Raw genomic sequence first — 26,214 nt, 5'->3', positions numbered from 1 at the left:
ACCCACCAGCGTTTTCTGCCCCTTAGTGTTTCGCAGCTCCACCCATACCGATTCCACATCCTGCAAACTAATGTCCTTCCTTTCCATTGCGTTAATCTCCTCTCTAATCAGCAACGCTACCCCACCTCCTTTTCCTTTCTCTCTATCCCTCCTGAATATTGAATATCCCTGGATGTTCAGCTCCCAGCCTTGGTCACCCTGGAGCCATGTCTCCGTGATCCCAACTATATCATAGTCATTAATAGCTATCTGCACATTCAACTCATCCACCTTATTACGAATGCTCCTTGCATTGAGACACAAAGCCTTCAGGCTTGTTTTTACAACACTCTTACCCCTTATACAATTTTGTTGAAAAGTGGCCCTTTTTGATTTTTGCCCTGGATTTTCCGGCCTGCCACTTTTACTTTTCACCTTGCTACCTATTGTTTCTACCCTCATTTTACACCCCCGTCTCTACGCTCACACATTTAAGAAACCCTTTCCCTTTAATTCCATCCTCCACTAGCCCATTCGACACCCCACCCCCCTTATTCAGTTTAAAACCACCCGTGTAGCAGTGGCAAACCTGCCTGCCAGAATGCTGGTCCCACACCTGTTAAGATGCAATCCGTCCCTTTTGTACAGTTCCCCCTTACCCCAAAACAGATCCCAGTGATCTAAGAATCTAAATCCCTGCCCCGTGCACCAGTTCCTCAGCCACACGTTCAGGTCCCGTATCTCCCTGTTCCTGCTCTCGCCAGCACGAGGAACTGGAAGCAAACCGGAGATAACAACTCTTGACAACTATATTAGCCCAGTACCTCCTCACCCAGCCTCCAGAGTTTGAAATACCCTGCGTTGCTGAATATGGAATGGGGCTGTTCCACCTGAGATATTGTGACAGGCCTGTTACTGCAACCGGGGCCTGTGAATCACAATCACCGTGAGCCGGGCCCATCTGCTTGTTTCTGTGTGTTCGAGCATGTCAACACTGCGGATGTCTGATTGATTTCACTGCACCCCCCTGACACAGTGAACTGAAACGGATCCTTCTCATGCAGACTAAAGCGGTCCGTCCACTAAAGCTCACCTGTCAAGCGACCTTGCAGCATATCATGAGATGAATTCGTTCAGTTTTACCATAAAACTCCAAAACATGCAAGTTTCACCTCCTCCAGAAAAAGTTCGGACAATGTTGGACAGACATGCGAGAGAACAGTTTGTGCAAAAACAGACTGCAGAGATATGAAGCCACTAGCCAGGGATTAGTGACTGAAGCGAACACCCGGACCAGTTTTTAGATCGACTGGAGAAGATGAAAGAGAACTAATAGAACATGGGAATGGGATGAATGTGGTGAAACAGTTTGCATTTCAATTCCATATAAAATAAAGTAACTAGACAGCAGGAACAAAAGGGGTTTGATTTACACCATGTCCTTCTTGATCTCAACACAGCCTAAAGCATCTTGTGGTCGATTTAAAACATTCTTAACTTTAGTCACTGGTATACTGTAGAAACCTGGCATCCAATTTACACGTGGTGATCAGTCACAATTACATGAAGGCAACCAGTGCATGATATTTGTGTGATACTGTTTGTGGGACTAATGGCCAGAATAACAGGAATAGTTGGAGGGCATACTCGCCACATCTTCCCATCTCCCCCAATGTCTGCCTTCCGCAAAGACCGCTCCCTCAGCAACTCCCTTGTCAATTCTTCCCTTCCCTCCCGTACCACCCCTCCCCGGGCACTTTCCGTTGCAGCTGGTCTCTTACCCTTGCTGGATTTATTTGTCCCTCACTAAGCTTGTGACATTTCCACTTCATTTACCCTAACCCCTGCACTTGCAACGCAACGCTCATAAATGACTGCCCCCAACAGTGCCATCAACCTGCCGACAAGACAGGTGCTGTTGCTGTTTGGAACTGAGCTCTATCTTGAAGAAGCTGAATCACTTCCAGGAGCCATGGACCTGCCAAATAACACCCGGCACAAAGTGTTGGAGTAATGGCAGGTCGGGCAGCAGGGCAGTATCTCTGGCAGACATAGTTATGCAGCATTTTGGGTCGGGACCCTTCCTCAGACTGATTTGTAGGAGTAGAAAGCGGGAAGAGATGCGGGGGGGGAGGGGGAGCCTGGCAAGTGCTAGGTGGATACAGGTGAAGGGGAATATTGATTGGCAAATAATTGGACAAAGACCTGAGAAGAAAAGACAAAAATGTAAGATGATAGAACTGTTAAATGTGAAGCCAGAGGACTGAACATCGGTGCAAGGAGCAGGAGGAAGTGGTGGGAAACCCTGGGCAGAAAGGCCAATATGGGAATGGGAAGGCGCGTTAAATGATTACCAACTGGAAAATCTAGCAGATCTTGGCGGAATAAGTGCAAGTGAAACATCACCTATCCATGTTCTCCTGGGGTGCTGCCTGACCGTTGAGTTACTCATGCACCGTGTATCTTTTTTGTCAATCTGCATTTGTAGTACTTTGTGTCTAAATAACACCAGACCACTGTCTTCCAGACAGCTCCTGTTCTCATTACCTCAGCCGATCTTCCTTCCACAGTCTTCCGCCCTGCCAACCAGTTTTGATCTCCTCTCCAAGCTCTATAAGGAGGATTGTCCCGCTTCAGCCTGGTCATGCCTCACATGTTTCGCTAACCCTGTTCCTCTCTGCACAGATGCTGCGTGAGCTGCTGAGACTTTCCAGCAAATTTTTGTTTTGATTTTTGATTTTCAGTCTCATGCATGTGGATTGAACCCGTGACGTCCAATTTGAAGACAATTCTGCTGATTCAAGGCTGAAGACAATCCTGCTGATTCAATCCATTGATTCAAGGCTGACAGTGGCACTGAAATGGCTTAGGCGTCTGCACCCATCCGGGGAATCCAGTCACGACCTGTGCTCACATCTCAGAGTGGGATAGCTGAATGACCAAGTGGTCGCTGGGTGTGTTTAAACTACTTCCATCCTTGGTGACCGATTCACGCCGCATTTGAAGGACATGAAACTCTTCTGTCAGCTCATTTCATCTCAAGGTTTATCTGCAAAGCTGAACCCAAGTGGCATGCTACCTGAGCAAAATGGCTATTTATAGCCTGGTTATGACAAGCAGTAAGCAATTAATCATCCAGTCCAGAGTCTCTACAGTATGCCACCAAGCTGTGAAAGCTGCTGCATTCAGCAAATGGAAGGTTTCTCCGGCTCACTGTCTCTGCCAACAGCCTGGTGCCGAGCTCTTACTGCCCCAGCTCCATAAAGCACCTGAGAGTTAGTTTGACCAAGCCGATGGCAGCATTGATTTTACTGTATTATTTCTGAGTGGAATATTAAAATGCACAGCCTGATTTACTCGGGATATATGCTGGAAGGTGTTACATTCTGTCACAAGCCAGCAAAGGTAACTTAATAATATTACAATCCAGCAATTATTGCTATATGTAGAACACAAAATGCTGTGCCATGCACAAAGTGGCTCGAGACGATAAGCCATTTGTTCCACACTGTGCAGTGAAGGTACTCCCACATGCTCTCACCTTGGGTGCTCCAAATGACAGTGAAAGAGTGGCAATATATTTGCATGGCAGGGTAGTGCGTGGCATAGAGGGGATCCTGCAGGTGGTGGTGCTCCCGTGCACCTGCTGCCCTTGTGCATTATGAAGGCATTGTTTGTGGGTTTGGGAGATGCATTTTGTAGACTCCACATAGCAGTGAAAAGGTGGCGAAGGGAACGAGGTCTCAGGATGTTGTTCGGGGTGCTAAGTAAGTGTGCACTGTTTTTTTTTAATGATATCTACATTTTTGAGTGTTGTTGAACACGTTCCATCGCGCTTCCAACGTGCCTTGGCCAAGAGCTTACTTGCCATAGAATATCCTGCCTTTGACCTGCTTTTAAGAACATAGGCTATGGGAGAAGATTAGGCTATTTGGTATTGAACTAGCGGGACTGCAGCTAATTAGGTCATCGACAAACAAAGATGATCAAATTTCTGGATATTAAAGGAGTCAAGAAATATGGAGATTGTGCTGGAAAATGGTGTGGAGGTTGAAGATTAGCCATGATCTTGATGAACAGCTAAGCATCTTAAATATCCAGATGTTTAACTCCTGTTCCAAATTCTTATGTTCTCCTGAAATAACACATCACTCACACCAAACCTAACGGATTTGAGAAGCCATTCATGTAATTGAGTTGACTGATTTATCTGCACGCATCCATTGTCTGAACAAATAAATCACTGGTCAGAGACCAAAAGGAAGAAAGCCACCCTTAATGGTATCCACTTGAGTCCCTGATTGAACAAGTGTTTGCTGCCAAGTTGTCAAAGTAGTGACAGCAGATCACAGGCATCGCTTCCTCCCTCGCCTGATAGCAGATGATTGCTATTTCTTTCATCCTTTGCATTTGAAAGCAACTTCCCTAAACGCGCTCGGTCACCACATTCAAGGGACACCTCTTATTTCAGAACTGTCACCCACTTCAGGATGACGTGCACTCTGAGGTGGATTGCAAATCGAATTTGCTGCAGACTTGAGCACTAGACAGAACCATTTCTTCCCAAAGATGATGGGTGAATTTTACTGCCCCTTCCACAAATAAGGTAATTTGAAAGGATACTCAGTTTTAAGGAAAGAGCAAATGCGTGCACAGCAAGCTTCCATGTGGAGAAAAATGATAATGGACATGGTGGGACGGATCCCTTTGGGGGATTGTGGTAGGTTATGTTTGGAGCGTGGTGGAAGGATTATTCATTGGGCGTGGTGAAGGGATACACTTTAGGCATAGTGGGTTATGGTTATGGTATGGGCATGGTGCAAGGGTACATTTCCGACACGTTGGAGGGTTATGTATTGGGCGTGGTGGAGGGGTATGCATTGATACATTTTGAGGATGGTTGAGGGATATATTTTTGTGGAAGGATATATTTTGGTGGAGTGTTATGATTTGGGCATTGTGATGGATTATATTTGGGTGGAATTATAACATTTAGATGGTGGAATATATTTTGGTGGAATTATGTATTTTAGGTAGGGCAGCAGAAGAAATGCCTAGCGTATCTTCAAAATTGTATCAGTTTGATCTTCTGAGTAAAGACCTGAGTAAAGGTCACGGTGGCGCAGCAGTAGTGTTGCTGCCTGGAGACCCGGGTTCAATCCTGACCAGGGTACTGTCTGTACGGAGTTTGTACATTCTCCCCGTGATCTGCGTGGGTTTTCTCCGAGATCTTCGGTTTCCTCCCACACTCCAAAGACGTACAGGTTTGTAGGTTAATTGGCTTGGTAAATGTAAAAATTGTCCCTAGTGGGTATAGAATAGTGCAAATGTGCGGGGATCGCTGGTCGGCACGGACCCAGTGGGCCGAAGGGCCTGTTTACGCACTGTATCTCTAAACTGAACTAGAGGACACTGGTTCAAATGATGTCATCTTCCTCTGTACTGCACTGGAGTGTGCTTACATCTCTGAAATGGGTCTTGAATGGGCAACCTTCTGACAGAGACAGGACTGCTTCCCACTGAACCACTACTGAGAGTCAGATATACAACAGTAGAAGATAACAATAGAAATAAGAGCAGGAGTAGGCAACATGGCCCAACCTTGGCTTGAATGTAAATGCAATATCCTAACATATAATTTTTCTCCTGATCCACTAAACTACTGTCAGGTTGCATCACAGCTTGCTTTGGGCAAGACCAAGAAAACTGCAGAGAGTTGTGGATGTAGCCCAGTCCCACATTACCAGACAGCCCACCATGTGACTCAATCTACATTTCACACAGCCCCAGAAAAGCAGACAAACTAATCAAAGATTTGTCCCATCCCAGTCATTCCTGCTTCCTCCACTCCTATTTGGCAGAAGATACAGAAGCATGAAAGCATGCACTTTCAGACTCGTAGATAGATCTACGGATAGATCTACATCTCCGAATAAAGATTTGAAAATTTCTCTTTTAAGGGGCCTTCTCTCCTATTTCTACTTTCTACTTTTTCTTTTTTTTATATACACACTTCACGTTTTTCTATTCTCTACCATCTATTTTTCCTCTTTTTCCCCTTTCTATTGTTTTCTTTTTCTTGTCTTACTTCCCTTCTCAAAACATAAAAGTAGAGGTTGTACATAGAATGGATTACGGTATGACATAGTTGGCACCTAAAATTAGGTTCCACTGTATTGTTTTGTACGGTATTAACTTCTAATAAAATAAACAAAACAGAAAAAAAAAGAAAAAAAAAAGAAAAGTCTCGTAGAAATGTAGAAAATAGGTGCATTAGTAGGCCATTCGACCCATCGAGCCAGCACTACCATTCACTGTGATCATGGCTGATCATCCACATTCAGTACCCCGTTACTGCCTTCTCACCATATCCCTTGATTCCGTTAGCCCTAAGATGTAAATCTAATTCTCTCTTGAAAACATCCAGAGAATTGGCCTCCACTGCCTTCTAAGGCAGAGAATTCCAGATTCACAACTCTCTGGGTGAATTTTTTTCCCCTCATCTCAGTCCTAAATGGCCTACCCCTTGTTCTTAAACTGTGACCCCTGGTTCTGGACTCCCCCAACACGGGGAACATTTTTCCTGTATCTAACCTGCTTCTTCCCCTTTGTTATCAGGTTTCAGAACAATCCTTCCATCAGCTAGGTTACTGTCCGATTCACCTCTACACGATTGCGGACATTGGACTTTGCCTTTTGATCTGATGCGCTACAATGCTGGGTACGATATTCTGTACTCTGTATCTTCCCATTTGTTTTATCTATTGCACTTGAGTTTGACAATCGTATTTATGTATGGTATTAACAGATTTGATTAAATAGCATGCAAATGTAACGTTTTTCACAGTATCTCAGTACACATGACGGTTAAATATACGCTTAAACCTAAACCTATCAAAACTCTGCTCACGATGTTCCACTGGTCCATTATTTTGTATTCAATAATGTATCTGAGTTCTGCCAACAGTGTCTCTATTTTAAAGTTTTCATCCTTGCTTTCAAATCATTCAATTCCCTTCAATTCCCTTCCCTCTTCTCCGCACCATTCCCTGAGTGTATAATTCTTAAAAATCTCTCTGCTTCACCAAATCAGGCCTCTTACCCAAGTTTGATCTTAATAATTTTACCATTGACTACTGTCTGGAGCCGGAGCTCTGGAATTCTTACCCAAAGTTTCTTCCTATTTTGAAGATCTTTCTTCCTTGAAGACATTCCTTAAAAATCTACCTATTCTATGAAAGGAGTTTGTCATCGGCCAATAAGCTTCATTGCATTTTGTTCGATGACTATCTGCATGTCGATTTGGGCCATTTTACTATATCAATGAACGTTATTGCTATAGATCCACCCCCTCCTTGTCATCTTTCCCACCAGGTAAACTTAAGAAATAGAGCCTGTTGGCCACACAGCCCCAAGTGCCCGTCCCACCATCTATCTATATACTTTTAATACTCTGTGTGTGTGAGTGTATGGCATTTTGCATTTGAAATGTATCTCCTCGAAAACCAGACGCAAAAACGCGGAGATTATTACAATTTCGGTAGGGATTTAACTTACGATTTCATAATAGGGAAGATTCAAACAAGAGGACATGACTTCAGAATTAAGTGTCAGAAGTTTAGGGGTAACATGAGGGGGAACTTCTTTACTCAGAGAATGGTAGCGGTGTGGAATGAGCTTCCAGTGGAAGTGGTGGAGGCAGGTTCGTTGGTATCATTTAAAAATAAATTGGATAGGCATATGGATGAGAAGGGAATGGAGGGTTATGGTATGAGTGCAGGCAGGTGGGACTAAGGGAAAATAATTGTTCGGCACGGACTTGTAGGGCCGAGATGGCCTGTTTCCGTGCTGTAATTGTTATATGGTTATAAATGCACTCCCCTCTAAATTCGGTCAATTATTTCCCCAGATTTTGAATAAAGTTTCTCACAAAACTCACTTTTTAAAATATAATCGTCGCTTGCTAGCTGCTATGTCACAATGCCCACAGGCCCACCAATCAAGGCCCACCTGGCTCCTGGCCCCGCCCCCCCGCTGTGGATTAAAGGCGCAGAAAGTTCGAGAAAGTTCTGCAGAACAAAGTTTCTACAGTTCCGTTCCGCTATAGGATCTTTCTTCTGCAGATCTCGGATCAGCAGCGCCTCTCGGGCTGAACCTTTTCCTCACTGCCGGCGCAGCTCGTGAAGCCCTGCCCCTCTCAGCTGTGGGTTTCCACAGAGTCAGAAGCCAGAAGTCAACGCTCGCTCCTGGGCGAACGCGTCTTGCCTTAGCGGCTTTAAACGGCTGTTGTGAGCTGGCAGTTATCAACGGCAGTTATCTACGGCTGTTGATACCGCTATAGGATCTTTGCTCTCTACCCGTCACAGGGGACGATCGTCTGTCACCCCCTCTCTCTCTCTCTCTCTCTCTCTCTCCTCTCTCTTCCTCCCCTCCCTCTATCTCTCCCCCACCCTCTCTCCCCCCTTCCTCTCCCCCAACCCCCTGCCCTCCCCCACCCTCCCTCCTCTAAACCCCCTTCACACCCTCCCCTCCACCCCTCCCCCACCTCTCCCCCTCCCTTCCCACCCCTCTCAGCCCCCTTTCCCCTCCCATCTCTTGCTCCCCTCCTCCCCCACCCTCCCCCCTCACCCACCCTCCCTCTCCTCCTCCCCTCCACCCCTCTCTCCCTGTCTCTCCCCATTCTCGCTCTGCCCTTACTCTCTACCACCCCCTCCCCTCCCTCTCTAGATGCGCCTGCGAGTTGGGGGCTATGCGTCAGTGGATAGGGCGGTTATGGGGTAAAAGGAGCAAAGTAATAATATTAATATATCAAGGGGGGTAGTTAGTGTTTGTGCGGGGGAGTAGTTAGTATTGTGACGCCGCATGCCACCCCCCCCCCCCCCCCCCCCAGCCCAACTCCCCTCCCCCACAACCACACGTTGAGGGAACAGACCCAGCGGGTCTGCACTTGGTCTAGTTTATAATAATAATGATCTAATCCTGCGCACTTTTCTGCTCACTCCCTTGACCTCCCTCATATATAATAACATAACCTGTTCCAGCTATGTTTTTTTCCAAAGGAATTAATCTCTAAAGCCATGAAAGGTTGCCTTTTGGACCAGCACTTCATGATTAGAATGTGACATGATGTCGTGGCAATGGAACATATGGTGAGTCCTGCAAAATGAAGTGCTGGATGAAGTGCAAGAACGCCACAAATCTTGACATGATCGAGCTCCCTGAGTAACCCAGCCATAACAAACCTTGTGTCCAGTCTCACAGTGTTTGCAGTCACACACAAAACAGTACTGCTTCTCGATCTGTCTCTGTCGCTCCTGGCTTGTTGCCATGACATCAATGTAGCTAATTGTCAGCTGGTGGGCAGAAGGAAAAACAAATGATGAGACAGAAACATTAATAGCCAACATCTTCTATCATCTAAAATAAACGATCAATGTCAAAATTAGTGTAGGAAGGAACTGCAGATGTTGGTTTATACTGCAGTCTGACACAGAATGTTGGAGTAACTCAGCGGGTCAGGCAGCATCTCTGGAGAAAAGGAATAGGTGACGCATTGGGTTGGAACTCTTCTTCAGACGACCCAATACGCCACCTATTCCTTTTCTCCAGAGATGCTACCTGACCTGCTGAGTTACTGAGTCACACCAGCATTTTGTGCCTGTCAAAGTCAACGTTAGGTACACAAAAAAGCTGGAGAAACTCAGCGGGTGCAGCAGCATCTATGGAGCGAAGGAAATAGGCAACGTTTCGGGCCGAAACCCTTCTTCAGACAGTCAACGTTAGAATTGGTGGTTAAGTTCTTGAATTTCATCTGCAATTTGACATTTTGTCTTCCGGTTTCAGGGGCTTGGGAGAGTGAGCCTGTCGTTGTGAGACTTGTACCGGGTCATTAAATTGATTTTTTTTTTAAATTTAAGTCTGGTATCTTGGAGGGCTGGGGAATCAGTATTCAAATTGAGGTTTTCTTGCCTTTATACGGTTCATCGTTATTTCTTGAGCATAATTCATTTTCCAGAACAACTGGTGCCAACTGTGGATCAGTCATTGTGTTCACAATCTATGTGGAGCTATTGCAGACGCCGTGTATAGAGGAAGTTATCCTGCGCATGCGGGGGTTACTCAGCGAGGTTCAGGTGGTAACAGGGGGTTTCGGTGACTGCGGCCATATCTGTTACGCTACATCCTCGATAGTCATTAAACCAGGTTTGAAACCAAATAACTTGCATTATTTCTGAAACCTCAAACACTACCCACAAAAATGGCAGAAAGGTCTTGGCTATGTATCATGAAATAACTGTGGGGGTGCCAATGACAGCCATCACTGTCAGGACGGGAGCCCTCACCTCCCTGGCCTGAGGATCAAGGAGAGGTTATCTTAGATATAGCCAGAGTTTTAGGTTGGGTTAGAGAAAGATAGATATTGCTCTTAGAGCTAATGGAATCAAAGGATACGGGGAGAAAGCAGGAACGGGGTACTGATTTTGGATGATCAGCCACGATCATATTGAATGTCTCTGTGGATTGTCACCTTGTCGGGGTGGGGAAGCTTGTGTGGTCCTGAGATCCTGAGAGCGATGCCGTCTGGAGCTGTGCTCCTGGTAGGACCACCCATGGTGGTAAGGTCGAGGGGGAGGACTCTGACAAAGAGCAATCCAACCAAGGCCTCAAAGGTGGACTAGGCGGAGGATGACGGCTGACTTTAGCGTCACAACGGCTGGGAAGGTGGCTGCAGCAGAAAAGGGTCTCCAGTCGTCTTGGACTCCATGCTACTGGATCCTGATCCAGATCTGTCAAGGACCGTTTGGTGGTTGTCTGTGCACCAGTCTCCCTACATTAAACAAAGTCATGCACTGGCATCCTCCAACCCTGGTCAGTCATAAGAAGCTGGCTCCAAGGGCCGAATGGCTTACTCCTGCACCTACTTTCTCTGTTTCTATGTTTAGATGACTCAGCCACCCATCTCCAGGTGCAGGTATATAGGGAACTTGGGAAAGTGGGAGAGGAATGAAGGGAAAGACAAAGGATCATCTAAATGCTTTGGAGCAGCAAACAGCATATAATAAATGTTGGAAATGTAAAAGTGTATCAAAAAACTGCAGATGTTGCAAATCTGAAACAAAAACAGAAAATGCTGGAACTGCTCAGCAGATCTGGGGAAGAGGGAACAGTTAATGTTTTGAATCTGGGCATTTTGTCAGAGCAAACCTGTTTTTTTCACCATGTTTTTTCTACCACAGATGCTGCCTGACCTGCTGAGTGTTTTCAGCATTTTCTGCAGTTGTTCTGTTGGGAATGTAGCCCTGTGTAACTTCATATTAGTTTTTCTTATTAAGAAATTTATACAAGTTTTGCTGTGAATATGTGTTCTGCATTTTGATTTGTTGTTAATGAGTTAGATCATTTTTCCTGCGTGGTGATTGGTTTGGGGGCGGGAGCTGGGGATTGTGGGTAATCGAAGTCCAGGAGAGAGAGAGAAGAAGTCCAGAAGAAGACAGAAGAAGCCTAGGCTAACTGCTACCCCTTCAGCTCGGAGGTGTGGATTAAAGACTGTCGCTGTTTGGACTTTGTGATTACGAGGAGAGTGAGAGCAGCGGTTAGTTGAGCCCTGGAGACAACGAGGGAGAAGGAAGATTTCTGCCACATGGGGTCCTCTCTGGTCAGCCAACTCCCCGCCATCTTGTGAGCTTCTGCACTGTGCACTTGTCGGCTTCCACTGTATTTGGCCGCGACGCTCTCCAGCTTCGACCAGGCCTACAACGTGGGTTATTCTAGTTTTGTTTTTAATGTTGCCGGCTTGTGTGAGTGAATGTGTGGGCCCACATAGTAATTAATACTTAAAGGTACTATAAAAGATTGATTTATTGAGTGTTGTTTTTTTTTTGAATATCTGTGTGAGAAACACCAGTAAAACACCTATAAGGGAATTAAAGTTTACGAACCTGGGGCGCAGCTCATGTAGAGGGCAAGGAAGCGCTACACAAAATGGAGGCACCGCTGGGATTAATTCCCATTTCATTTACTGTTAGTTTTTGCCTTTAAGAAGTGTTTTTGTTTCCCGACTTTTGTATTAAAGTGCCTATAGCAGTTGTAGTATAATGGCTACTCAAGCAGACTCTCAGTTAGCAGCTAAGCTTCATACCTGGTGTAGTGAAGCATGCTTAGACCCAAACCATGCTTTTGTCCTGCTTGACGTGCCGACTAATACTGACCAAGCAGACATTGAAGAGACTGTTCAGACAGTAGAGGCACTTGGGAGAGTAAAGGTACAGGACGTCCAAAGTGACATTCAGACTGGCAGCAACCTGGTACTCTGTGAATGCCGTGAAGTTGTACAGCCAGATCGCATTCCCCCCCAACTGCAGCCAGTGAAGGGAGGCTCAGAATGGAAAATTTTCCTCTTCAATGTACCTGTGAGCCCAGCTGAAGATTTTTTAGCTAAGCTAAACAAACTAATGACTGATGAAGGAAAATCAGTAAATGATGTTCAAGCCATGCTGACTACAGAGACTCCACAAGGAAGCTCCCCAGAGTCCATCATCCGAGCAGTGGGAGACCTGTTGGGAAAAACGATGAGACCTACCAGTGAGAACAATGCATTTCGACGTCTGCGGATGTTCTCTGGAAACCTTCCCACACCGCCAGGAGAGGAGAGCCTTGACCATTGGCTCGAACAAGCCTATCTAATGATTGAAGAATGTGACTGCTCTGAACGTGAGAAACGAAAGAGAATAGTCGAGAGCTTAAAGGGGCCGGCCCTGGAAATAATTCAGGCTGTATGACTAAACGACCCAGATGCTAGCCCTGACTGCTATGTAAAGGCCTTGGAAAGTGCCTTTGGCACGCCTGTGTCAGGAGAAGACTTATATTTTGCCTTCAGGAGCCTTCACCCACAGTCTGGTGAAAAGCTCTCTGACTTTTTAAGGAGGCTGGAACGCTCGTTGATCAAAGTAGTGCAAAAAGGAGGCCTTCTCAGCCACAGAGCCGATCATGCTCGAATTCACCAACTCATTAGAGGTGCTACTGACTCTGATATGATGCTGTTACAGCTGAGATTGAGAGAAAGAAAAGAGAAACCTCCTACCTTCTTAAAGCTCCTAAATGAGATTTGTGAAGAGGAGGAATATGAGACAGCTCGACGAAAATTAAATACAACAGTAAGACAAGTACAAGTCAGAGACCAAGCCAATACCAAAGCTACAGAAGACCAAAAGTTGAAGGCAGAGATTCAAGAGCTTTGTGCAGAGCTTGGTGAGCTAAGGGAAAAGCAGCAAGACACACACACTGAGCCAAAATTCAAACCCACCAAGAAAATTATAGACACTGAAAAAGAAAACGAAGTTCAAATGTTGAGGCAACAGGTGCTGCAGCTACAACATCAGCTAACTGTGATGTCTGTATCTCACAGTCCTGTGACTGCAGACCCTAAAAAGAGGGATGGGAAGGCCAGACCCAGCCCAGCAGCTAAACCACATAATGCCAAAGACTCAGAGAGCTTCTTCTGTTACAGATGCGGAGAACATGGTCATATTGCCACACACTGCACAGCCCCAGAGAACAGCCCAAAAGTAATCCAAAAATTACTCGGTGCTCTGCGCAAAAGTAAGGAAGATAAAGCGTCACACAAAAGGTTTGCTGAGTCGAAGCAGGTTGGTCCAGTCTACACACAGCAGCCTCGTAACCTGCCACAAGGACTGGTTGGCCCGTCCATGATGGCTGATGTGAAAATTGATGGTCAACCCTGTAGAGCCATTTTAGACAGCGGCTCCAGAGTCACTATCATCTTTGAGAGTTGGCACACCAGATTCCTTCCCAATGTGCCCATTCACCCACTCAAAGACCTTGCCATATGGGGACTGATGGACACTAGCTATCCATATACAGGCTATGTGGCAGTTGAGCTGGGACTGCCTCCTAATTCCAAGGGAGTTGAAGAAATAGTTCCCGTGGTGGCTCTAATATGCCCTGATTCGCCAAGTCCTGACCCAGTTCCTGTTGTCATTGGCACTAATACAACAAAATTGCGCTCCCTGCTGTACCAATGTGAGGAACTCAAAGGCAACGATGAGGTTCACTCTCTGAGAATAAACACTGTTCGTTCTGAACAATCCCCATCACCTTGTAATCCACCAATGGATGTGGTCGGCCAAGTGAAATGGCAGGGCCTTGGGACTCTAAGAATCCCACCTGGAGGAGCACACTATGCTGTCTGTGAAGTGGAGAAGCAGCAACCTATGGATAAAAGCATCCTAATGGTGGAGGCTGATGAAAGTACCAACCTTCCTGCTGGTGTGCTGGTTCCGCCAGTAGTCCTGCCACCCTCAGCTATGGATACCAATGGCTTCACACTCATGCTGAGAAATGAATCTCAAAAAGAAACTGCTCTTCCTGCGGGTCTAGTGCTAGCCCAAGTGTACCTGGTTGACTCTGTCATTGAGCCAAAGAAGTCTCCGAAAACAATGTCAATTGATCCTGAGCTCTTCAATTTTGGGGATTCACCCATTCCCGAAGCATGGAGAGCTAGGTTAGCCAACAAGTTGTCAGAGAGAGCTGATGTATTCTCATTGGAGGAATGGGATGTGGGTCTAGCGAGAGGTGTGACACACCACATAAGACTCAGAGACTCTAGACCATTCAGAGAGAGATCCCGCAGAATCGCACCTGCAGACATTGAGGATGTTCGGCGCCATCTCCAAGAACTGCTGGCAGCCGGAATAATCAAAGAATCCCGAAGTCCGTATGCCTCTCCCATTGTCATAGTGAGGAAGAGGAATGGCAAAGTGAGAATGTGCATTGACTATTGTCTGCTGAACTCCAGAACCATCCCAGACCAGTACACCATAGATGATGCACTTGATTTGAGAAGCGGATATTACCAAGTGGAAATGTCTGAGGCAGACAAGGAAAAGACAGCCTTTATTTGCCCTCTTGGTTTTTTCCAGTTTGAGCGGATGCCCCAAGGCATCACAGGTGCTCCTGCAACCTTTCAAAGATTGATGGAGAAAGCTGTAGGAGACATGAACCTGATCCAAGTTCTTGTGTATCTTGATGATATCATAGTGTTTGGAAAAACACTAGAGGAACACGAAGAACGTCTCCTCAAAGTTTTGGATCGGCTGGAGGAATGTGGACTCAAGATCTCCATTGACAAATGCCAATTCTACCAAAAGTGAAGTTCCTGGGGCACATTGTCTCCGCCGCCGGCGTCGCAAGCGACCGGGAGAAAGTTAGTGCCGTCACCAATTGGAAGAAACCCATTGACCTAAAGTCCCTGAGGTAGTTTCTAGGATTTTGTGGGTACTATCGGCGGTTCATTGAGAACTACTCTGCCACTGTCCGCCCTCTCACAGACCTAACTAAAGGGTACCCTCCAGCTCAACGCAAAAACAAAGCCACCTTCAAGGACAAGAAAGACTACTTTAAAGTCTCAGAGCCGTTCAGCGACCGTTGGACCTCAGCTTGCTGATGACGCCTTTTACACCATCATCCACAAGCTCATGCATGCTCCTGTGTTGGCTTTCGCGGACCCGACAAGGCCCTACATATTGCATGTAGACGCAAGCCTGAATGGCCTGGGAGCTGTATTGAATCAAGAGCATCCTGAAGGACTCCGTCCAGTTGCTTTCGCCAGTCGCAAGCTCAGCCAGTCAGAGTGGAACTATCCCATCCACCAGCTAGAATTTCTAGCTTTGAAGTGGGCGGTAGTCGATAAGTTCCATGATTATTTGTATGGCACCAAATTCACTGTGAGAACGGATAATAATCCGCTCACGTATGTGTTAACCACTGCCAGGCTTAACGCCACAGGCCACAGGTGGCTAGCTGCCCTCTCCACCTATGACTTCAACGTTCAGTATAAGCCTGGTCGTGAAAACATTGATGCGGACTTGCTTTCCAGAAATCATCAGGAGACAGAGGATGGATGGGTGGATGTTCCTACTTCTGGGATGAAAGCTCTCTGCCGAAGAATCGCTGCATGTGGTCCCGGCGAAAGCACCACTAGATGTGTCGACCAACTAGGTGCTTCCCCCGATGCTATTCCTGCTGTTTATTCCTACCTCACTCAAGCGGAGGGAAATGAGCTTGAGCAGTTGAGCCGTAAAGAACTGATAGAGGCCCAGAGATTAGACCCTGTCATCAGTGTGGTAATGTCTCAAGTGAAGCTAGGCAAATGTCACCCAGCTCCTAAACATCCAAATGCTGATGTCGCCTTGCTGCAGCGAGAAAGTTCCAAGCTTCGGATAAAGTGTGACCTCCTGTACAGTCATTAAGAGACCCTCTGGAAGAGAGGTGAGTCAGCTTATCTTACCTGCTCAGTACAAATCAATGGTTCTGAAGTCCATGCACGACGACATTGGTCACCTCGGCATTGAAAGAACCACAGAGCTTGTCAGAAACCGATTTTACTGGCCCAAAATGGCCTTTGAGATTGCAACCTACATCCAGAACTGTGGGAGATGTGTGGCCCGGAAGTCCCTTCCACACAGAGCTGCCCCTATGCAACAGATCATGAGTAATGGACCGTTGGACTTGGTCTGCATGGATTTCCTTTCTATTGAGCCCGACTCCAAAGGCATTGCCAATGTGCTGGTCATCACAGATCATTACACAAGGTATGCTCAGGCATTCCCGATGAAAGATCAAAAGGCCCTCACCGTGGCTAAAGTCCTCTTTGAAAAGTTCTTTGTTCACTACGGACTGCCAGCCCGCATCCACTCAGATCAGGGTCGCGACTTTGAGAGCAAAATTATCAAAGAGCTCCTGACCATGCTGGGCATTCGCAAGTCGAGAACCTCTCCGTACCACCCTCAGGGAGACCCCCAACCTGAGAGATTCAATCGTACTCTCCTGTCCATGCTTGGCACCCTTGATCCAGCTCTAAAGCCCAAATGGAGCCAACACATAAGCCAGATAGTGCATGCTTATAACAGCACCCGAAATGATGCAACAGGGTACTCACCCTACTTTTTAATGTTCGGGAGAGAGGCGCGGCTACCAGTGGATCTTTGTTTTGGCATTGTTTGGGAGGAAGAGGATGGTCTTAAGCATCACCAACATGTGGCCAAAATGAAAAAAGAGTTGCGGGATGTTTACCAGCTAGCAGCTGAAGCAGCTTCCAAAAACCATGAACGGAACAAAAGACTCTATGATGCAAGAGTGAGAAATCAGACACTGCAAGAAGGAGACCGTGTCCTGGTTCACAATCTTGGCATCACTGGAAAACACAAGCTACAGGACAGATGGAACCCCTTGCCCTATGTGGTGATAGCACAGTTGCCCAATCTTCCGGTGTATCGTGTGAAACCAGAGAGAGGAACAGGCACAGTGAAAACAATGCACAGAGATCACTTGCTTCCCATTGGTTACTTGGTAAGACTGCCTACTCCTGCAGAGAGGAAAACACAACCAAAGAAACCAGTAACCAGAGCACAGAAAGTAAAGTGTCAAGCCCAAAACCCAGAACATGTGAGTCAAGAGCCACCGACTTCAGAGTCTGAAGAGGAGAGTAATTACTACTTACCCCAGCTAAAGCTCTGTCTACGTCCGCAAACCCAAGGCCTGGAGGCTGAACACAGACATGGTCCGGTCATGATAGATACAGCTATCAGCGTCTGTTCCAATGATCATGACTCACCTGAAGAGGAGGATCAAGTGGATGAACTGCCAGTAGCAACAGAAGATCTGGAAGAACCCTTACAGCCACACCAAGACTCTGTGGTGGACACAGAGCTGGGGGAGGGAGACGTCCCTACCCCTAGCACCTCGGCTGTGGTTGCTGAGTCCTCCCAGACACCCTGTGCCAAACGGCTTGTGAAACCTGTCCTACGCCTCAGTTATGACAAACTTGGACAGCCGACTGACAGACCTGTGACGATAGTTTATAGAGGCCTGATTATTCAAATATGCTGTGACACAGAGACCACAGACACTAGTGAACCATGATTAACGTTAAGTTCAGAATCCATCTAAAGAGCCCAAGTAAGCAGATATGTTTAGTGCACAGTAGGTTAGCCTGATAGGGACATCAGACGTTTAGCAGGGGGAGGGTGTAGCCCTGTGTAACTTCATATTAGTTTTTCTTATTAAGAAATGTATATAGGTTTTGCTGTGAATATGTGTTCTGCATTTTGATTTGTTGTTAATGAGTTAGATCATTTTTTCTGTGTGGTGATTGGTTTGGGGGCGGGAGCTGGGGATTGTGGGTAATCGAAGTCCAGGAGAGAGAGAGAGAAGTCCAGAAGAAGCCTAGGCTAACTGCTACCCCTTCAGCTCATGGTGTGGATTAAAGACTGTCGCTGTTTGGACTTTGTGATTACGAGGAGAGTGAGAGCAGCGGTTAGCTGAGCCCTGGAGACAACGAGGGAGAAGGAAGATTTCTGCCACATGGGGTCCTCTCTGGTCAGCCAACTCCCCGCCATCCTGTGAGCTTCTGCACTGTGCACTTGTCGGCTTCCACTGTATTTGGCCGCGGCGCTCTCCAGCTTCGACCAGGCCTGCAACGTGGGGTTATTCTTGTTTTGTTTTTAATGTTGCCGGCTTGTGTGAGTGAGTGTGTGGGCCCACATAGTAATTAATACTTAAAGGTACTATAAAAGATTGATTTATTGAGTGTTGTTTTTTTTTGAATATCTGTGTGAGAAACACCAGTAAAACACCTATAAGGGAATTAAAGTTTACGAACCTGGGGCGCAGCTCATGTAGAGGGCAAAGAAGCGCTACAGGAATATAGTTTCTCTTGCTATTTCGGGAAAGTCGGAATGCATCTGTAAACTGGTTAGTGTTTGAAGAAACAGGGATTAGTAGCCATGGTTGGAGATGTTGATCGAGAGAGCACAACAAGCCAGGGCACTGGCAGAAGAAATGAAAACAGAAGCACCGTGGAACAGAAGCATCACACAGATTGTTTCTGTGATTTTCTGGGGTTTGTTTCAGTTTTCCAGCATCTGCAACTTGATTTTCACCGGCAGACGAACCTTGCCTTTTAAATATTGCTGGGGTTTTCACATGTGGCCTTCAATTCAACATCACATGGACAGACCAGATCCTACCTCAGTAATACACTTAAATGTCATCCAATATTTTGTGCTCAGAGGTGCAGATGGGTTTTGAACTGATAATGTACTGATTCAGAGGTAAAAGCAGCACCATAGAGTTTAAGACCAAATCCCTATGTGAGACAACCATCAAACATCCTTCTGTCTATAGATGGAAGGTCAGTGTTCAAACTAACTGTACGCCCAATGTCTTTGGAAACCCCTCTGCCGCTACAATACGGATTCGTCACTGCTCAATATCTCCTGGAGCACCACTAAATTCGACGTTCAAATGCTCAATCCAGTGGTTCGACGGGTTTAAGTTACACTTGACTCCCAATTAGAACAATTTTGGCGATTTCTCCTTTGGTTCCTCACGAGAAATCGCCAAAATTGTTCTAATTGGGAGTCAAGTGTAACTTAAACCCGTCGAACCACTGGATTGAGCTGCTGCACGCATAAGATTTCTATCCCAATGGTCTAATTCAAAATCCTCGTACTGAGGATGAAAGTATGAGGGGGAAACTCAGTGCAGAAGTTCTAATTAGGATGCACTGTGAATAGAGCTGCTCAAAACCTCGATGCAAAAGGGCACAGAAAATTTCCATCCCAAAGGTCTAATTCAAAATCCATGCACCTTGGATGAAAGTATAAATGGGAAACTCAGTGTAGAACCACCAATTAGGATGCACTGTGGTTTCACCAGTTCACAATTCAGGATTAATTGCACATCAGCATGGACTTAAGGGGCTGTCCCAATTGGGCGACCTAATTGGCGAGTTTAGAAGAGTTTAGGAGAGTTTGGAAAAAAGTCATGTTGAAAACCTCCTTCGACTATGTAGAAGACCTCCTTCGACTGTTGAAGGCTAGCTTCGACTAGCTATGACTAACTTCAGGAAAATTGGACACCGAATAGTGGAGAGTTAAGAAGTCCTCCTTCGACCTCCCTTCGACTATGATGAAGACTATTTACGACTACCTTCGACTAACATGCCGCCCTACTACACCTACTACAACTAAACCTACGCTTAAAAAAAGTATCGATTTTTTCCATGGCGACCTTTTTTACTCGCGGGCATTTTTCAACATGTTTTTCAACAAAAAATACCTAGCTGAGACCTCGAGTACAGGGGGACTACTCTCGAGCATGAAGGAGAGTTACAAAGACCTCCTACGACCTCGTGTCAACCATGCTGCGAGTATGAGTCGAGGGCAAACTCGCCAGAACTCGCGGATTAGGTCGCCCAAGTGGGAAAGCCCCTTTAGTCACCTTACATGGAGCCAGGCTTCCTCTAACGTATCGGCTATCTCATGAATACAAAGCGAGTGTTGTTCTTCTTGAATAAACAACGCAGAATCCCCAATAGCTGTGCCTACAGTTAGTCAGATTACTGCAGTGGAATCGGAGTCTGTTCACTTAGTCATTTTATTGCACACTGTCCACTATCCAGCAATCTGAATAAGGCAATTCAAATAAAACAGAACAATGGGCTATTTTCCAAAACCTGTAAAATAAAACTTGAACTAAATGCCTTTGAATTAGCTGATTAATTGAGTGGAATACTACTTAAGAGCATTATTCTGCTGAGATGGAGCTATGTTTAACCTGTTCTTACTTACATAAGTCCACACAGGTCATTTAGAGGTTAATTGCCATTGACAAAGGACATTTTCAAATTTCCAGCTCTGGGTGACTTGAAACCAGGTTAAAACTACTGCATTTTTTTCAGATCCCATTATATATTTTTGACATATTTCAGGTGTGTGCGCGCATGGTAAAGCACTGCCCGCAACATGGCTACTTGTTGATATGAAGACCTCCTGGATAAGAGCTTGAAGCCAATGTGGGAATCAGTTTTGTGCACTCTGACCTCTGGGGAGGAAGGTCAAAGGTTAAATTCCCAGTTCCGAGACCCACAAATGAAATTCTGAATGGTCCTCAGGTGCGATACTAAGAGAACGCTGCTTAACACAAATGCTAAAGATGGACACAAAATGCTGGAGTAACTTAGCGGCTCAGGCAGCATCTCTAAAGAAAATGGATATGTGACGTTTCTGGTCATGACCCTTCTTCAAACTGATTGTGGGCGGCAGGAAACTGGAAGCAAGAAAAGTCCAGGGCAAAATCGGGGCCGGCAACAGATGACCTCAAGCAAGACGTTCCCTGATAGGCGGATTGTTGGCTAGGACTGTGTGATCCCAAGCGGGATTCATCATGGCGAACAGTGGAACTTGTTTACATGACTTTTAGTGTAGGAAGGAGGACAAGGGGGGAGAGCGAGGGAGGAGAGATTTGTAGAAGTGACCTAAATTAGAGAATTCAGCATTCTTGTAAGCTACCCAAGCAAAATATCAGGAGCTATTCTTCCAATTTGTGTGTTGCCTCACTCTGACAATGGAGGAGGCCATGGACAACAATTGTTAGCAACCGGGAGATTCAGTAAGCCTTGATGGAGTTCAGGTGTTCAGCGAAACGGTCGCTGAGTCTACACTTTGTCTCACCAATGTACAGGAGCCACATCCGGAACACCGGATGCAGTAAATGAGATTAGAGGTGGTGCATGTGAACCTCTGTCTCACCTGGAAGGACTGTTGGGGTCCCTGGATGGAATCGAAGGAGGAGGTATAAGGACAGGTGTTGCATCTCCTGCGATTGTAGGAGAAGTTACTGGGGAAGGGGTGATTTGGTGAGAAGGGATGAGTGAACCAAGGAGTTGCGGAGGGAGCAATCTCCATGGAAGGCGGAAAGGGAAGATGTGATTAGTGGTGGGATCACATTGGAGGTGATGGAAATGTTGGAGAATGATGTGTTGGATCTGGAAGCCGGTGGGGTGAAAGGTGAGGACCAGGGGAACTCTGTCCTTGTTGCGTCTGGTGGGAATATTCCTGTCACAAATGCTATGTGGAAGATGAGATGCTAGACTCTTTCAGTGCCATTACAGCCACATAATTTATTTTCTAAATATAATCACTCTACCTATTTTAAACGTTGGATCTTAAAAGATGCCATGGCAGTACTGAAGATTTCACCCCTGATGATGAGGTTATTGTTAATCCCTTAATAAACATCTTCAAGAAAACACACTATCTACAAAGTCATACAGCATAGGACAGACCCTTCATCCCACTGAGTCCGTGCTGACAATTGTGCACCCATTTATTTACACTAATCCAACACTAAATCCAGTATTATTCTCAGCACATTCCCAACCACTCCCTCAGTATTCCAACATTCGCCTACACGCAAGCGTCAAGCTGCAGTGGCAGACTAACCCACCGACTCGCACGTCTTTGCAACATGGAGTCATGTACTCTGCATGTACACATACAGCGCATGCACACGCACACAGACACACACACGACACGCACATACACACACGAACACATGCACACACAGACACACATGGATACATGCACACACACAGCCACACACATACAAATGGACACACACACGGACATGGACACACTCTAATGGCGGACCTGAACTTCTGCTTCTTTCTCCACAAATGTCACGATTCCTCAGCATTTTCCGTTTTTTTTTCAGATTTCAGACATTTGTAATATTTTGTTTTTGGAGACCGCCTATCTGAGTCATCATCATATTGCTGACTCCGTGCTCTTACTGTATACAATTGACTGCTGTGTTTCTGACATGACTACAGTGAAGAGCACTTTAATGAGCTATTTGATTACTAGTGATACACTTTGGGAGGTCTTGAAGTTGTGAAAAGCGATGTACAAATGGCGGTTCTTTCACCTTACACAGATACAGTACACAGATACCATATGGAAGAGCCAGGTTAGCTATCGCGCCCTATAATGTTTTACTCTTCCAGTTTTCAGATACAGGATTGTTAAATCCTAGCTTACGATTGAAGGCTCCACACTTCACTGCTGTTGTAACGAAAGGTGAACACAAGGTCAGCCAAAACCTGAGATGTTGACTGAAGAAATAACAGCATCAATTGCAATCATAACTGAGGCTGTAAAAGTTCAAAAGCGGCGGTTGAGATATGCAATAACCAACTGTTAACCTGCATGTAAGTATGCCCTTCAACTTCACTGCTTTTGTCACACCGCCTCTCAAGCTAGTGCAGTATAGGGTCAGTCAGCTTCAGCGTGGCCTTGACTGCAGGCAGCAATGGCCTGGCTGGCTACTATCAAGCACGTTAAATACACAAAATGCTGGAGTAACTCAGCGGGACAGGTTGGAGAGAATAAATGGGCGACGTTTTGGGTCGAGACCCCAGACAGAGTCATGGGAGAGGGTCTAGAGATATGGAGGGGTAAGGTGTGAAACGACATATCAAAGCAGATGTAATATAAGGAAATGTAGGATGGTTTAAATACTTTAACTTGATAACAAAGAGTATGCGCGCAGGTTGCTGCTCAGGATTACAAAGGCAAAGGATGGACCATTGATTACCCACCCAATGAAATGGAGGTCCGATGCAAACATTCAGCTGGTGTTAATGGCTTCTTCCAATGTTAGTGGGTTCTATGGAATCTGCTGGTTATGACTCTATGCTTAGGGCTTGAATTTTTCATTTTATTTCTGTTAATGATTGATAAGCACCTGTGAAGATCTACATTGAAAAAAATAACTTGTGTTTTTTTTTAAATATACATACAAAACTCTGAATAGGTAAAATATTTTATATCAGTCACACATTCGACTTTAAGAATGTGCCTTACGAAATGTGTATATAGTGCAATGTCTATTGACATTTGCAGTTGGACATGTTATAGAAGGTGACGTTGGTGAGACTTGGTAACGTGGCTGAAAGCTCAGGTTAGTAAAAACTGCAGGTATTATCCATTCTCATTGCCACAGGCGATTTGTTCATGGATAATAAACAAAAGCACCCCTCAACTGCACCAAAAGAATGAACTGGAAAATCTCAACCATATTTATGTTGATGGTTCTTGTCCATTTATGATTGAACAATTGTACCAGCTCTCCACACTTTGTGAAGAAACACCAAATCTTCTGAACATGCTTGAGATAAAATAGCACAACTTGAAAGATTTTCATTTTGTATGCCTTGACACTTTCTTTCTCTAAATTCAATAACCCATCCACACCAGCACTGGGTGATCCATAGCCCATGTCTATGTTGTTCCGAACACAGTTGCACTTTGATCCATCCTAACCTCAGGATAGCAGTTCCAAAAGGCCATACGTTGCCAACCCAAAGTACATTGGGATTATATGTACAGCACGTTAACTTTGACCTGAAACTTCAGATGCAGAGATACACCCATTTTTATTTTTTAAACATTTTGCATTTAAGCATTTGACCTAAATAGTGCAACATAAAAGCTCACCTTAACCTTGTTTTTGGCATTTGTACAAATTTAAAAAAAAGCAAAATCATAAAAAGGATAAGTGTAATACAGGGGAGGGTGTGAAATAGGTTGTGTGCCGATAAGAGAACTGCAAGCAAGGTGGACTACATCAAAGGTGTTGCTTTGTCAGCAGTAGTGTGAAGGGGCGTATATTGGGAAAACTGTGTGCTTCCTCAGTTTTACAGACTTATATCGATAAACCACCGTGGTACTAATTCTCAAGTGGCTATTAATTCCTATATAGTGAGTAGGTAATACTTTTTAATCTTGCACCTGGCAATTGTTGGTGCTATTTGTTTATTGCACCTTAGCAACCGTTCCGGTAACTACCCTGCTCTTCAATGGGTTCCTGAGTTTAATTGTGATCAAAAGCGATAAGACACTGAAAGAAGCAACTATAGGCCCTGTCCCACTTGGTGATTTTTTTGGCGACTGCCGGCATCATTGACTGACATATCAGGTCACCGAAAAAGTCGCGGCGTGATGCAGCGTGATGACGTATTGATGCACGGTGTTTCCTCAAGTCTCGCAACATTTTCTTTGTCACCGCTGGATTTTGAAATGTTCAAAATCTTTTGGCGACCCTGATATGACGCCGAAAATATTCAGCAAGTGGGACAGGCCCTTACAGAAAGTACTGCAAACATTCAGCAGGTCCGGCAGCAACTATGGAAAGAGAAACAAAGTCAACATGCAATGTTAAGAACAATTCATTAGACTTCCAGTTTAGTGAAGGGTCTTAAAATGTAACTTTGTTTCTCTTTTCAGAGATGCTGCCAGACATGCTGAGTATTTCCAGCATTTTTCTGTCCTTATGACTTCCAGCACCTACAGTGTTTTGCTTTTCAACAACACGGTGGTAACGGGGCTGCACGGTGGCACAGCAGTAGATTTGCTGCCTTACAGCGCCGGCGACCTGGGTTCGACCCCGACTACGGGTGCTGTCTGTATGGAGTTTGTACGTTCTCCCCCAGCTTTTCCCTGGGTGCTCCAGTTTCCTCCGGAAATTGGCTTCGGAAATTGTCCCTTGTGTGTACGGGGTGATTGCTGGTTGGCGCAGACTCAGTGGGCCAAAGGGCCTGTTTCCGTGCTGTATCTCTAAACTAAACTAAACGAGATACTGGTTACCAACCCCAATTCCTTACTCCAGAGAGAGAGTGAACCCAATATATGGTCGAGTGGTGGACAGTCTGTGCACTATGCAGCAATCCAGTGTTTACTGCAGCAAACCAAGGTTTTAAAATTCAGCTTTCAAAATACATGCTATATTTTGTTTTCATGTATGATATGGTCAAACCTGCCAAGGTCAGCATTTATTCTCCATCCCTCACTAAAAAAAATGGTTAGTGCGTCAGGAATCATTGGTTAAGGACAGCAGATTTTTTCCCCAGATGATCACGAGGGATACCCTGATCTTCACATGGCCACATTTTCTGAGACTAACTTATTAATTCTAGATTTATTTATATTATCTCCATATGACAGAAATCAACTCAAACTCATGTACCTGGATCAATGATCCAGGTGTCTGGATGCAAGTCTAGTAAATTAACCACTTACACCATCATACTCACATTCCATAAACGACAGAGCCAATTAGGATGGACAGAAGAAGATACATTGCTGGTTGACAAGCCTGATAGTTTTGGGCTTCGGTAGATGTAGAGTGAAGGAAATTGGAGATGAATTGTAGGGAATTTGGAGCATAATTGGGGTGTTGAGAATTATGGAGATAGGGAAGTTTAGTTTAGTTTAAGTTTAGTTTAGAGATGCAGCACAGAAAGAGGCTCTTCGATTCACCGAGTCCACGCTGACCAGCAATTCTCACACACTAACACTATCCGACACACACAAG

General features: G+C 45.4%; 1 protein-coding gene across 1 annotated transcript in view; it reads right to left on the bottom strand.

Moving 5' to 3' along the window:
• smyd3 (SET and MYND domain containing 3) overlaps positions 1–26,214 on the bottom strand; it is a 775,824-nt gene that overhangs the window by 124,882 nt on the left and 624,728 nt on the right. The window contains exon 8 of the mRNA XM_033025885.1: positions 9,222–9,332. Coding sequence (XP_032881776.1) covers positions 9,222–9,332 — 111 coding nt within the window. The remainder of the gene's footprint in view (positions 1–9,221; positions 9,333–26,214) is intronic.

This window comes from Amblyraja radiata, chromosome 8 (assembly GCF_010909765.2).
Source record: "Amblyraja radiata isolate CabotCenter1 chromosome 8, sAmbRad1.1.pri, whole genome shotgun sequence".
Taxonomy (NCBI): domain Eukaryota; kingdom Metazoa; phylum Chordata; class Chondrichthyes; order Rajiformes; family Rajidae; genus Amblyraja; species Amblyraja radiata.
Note: the sequence above shows the minus strand (reverse complement) of the source record. Positions and strands in the feature narration are given on the sequence as shown.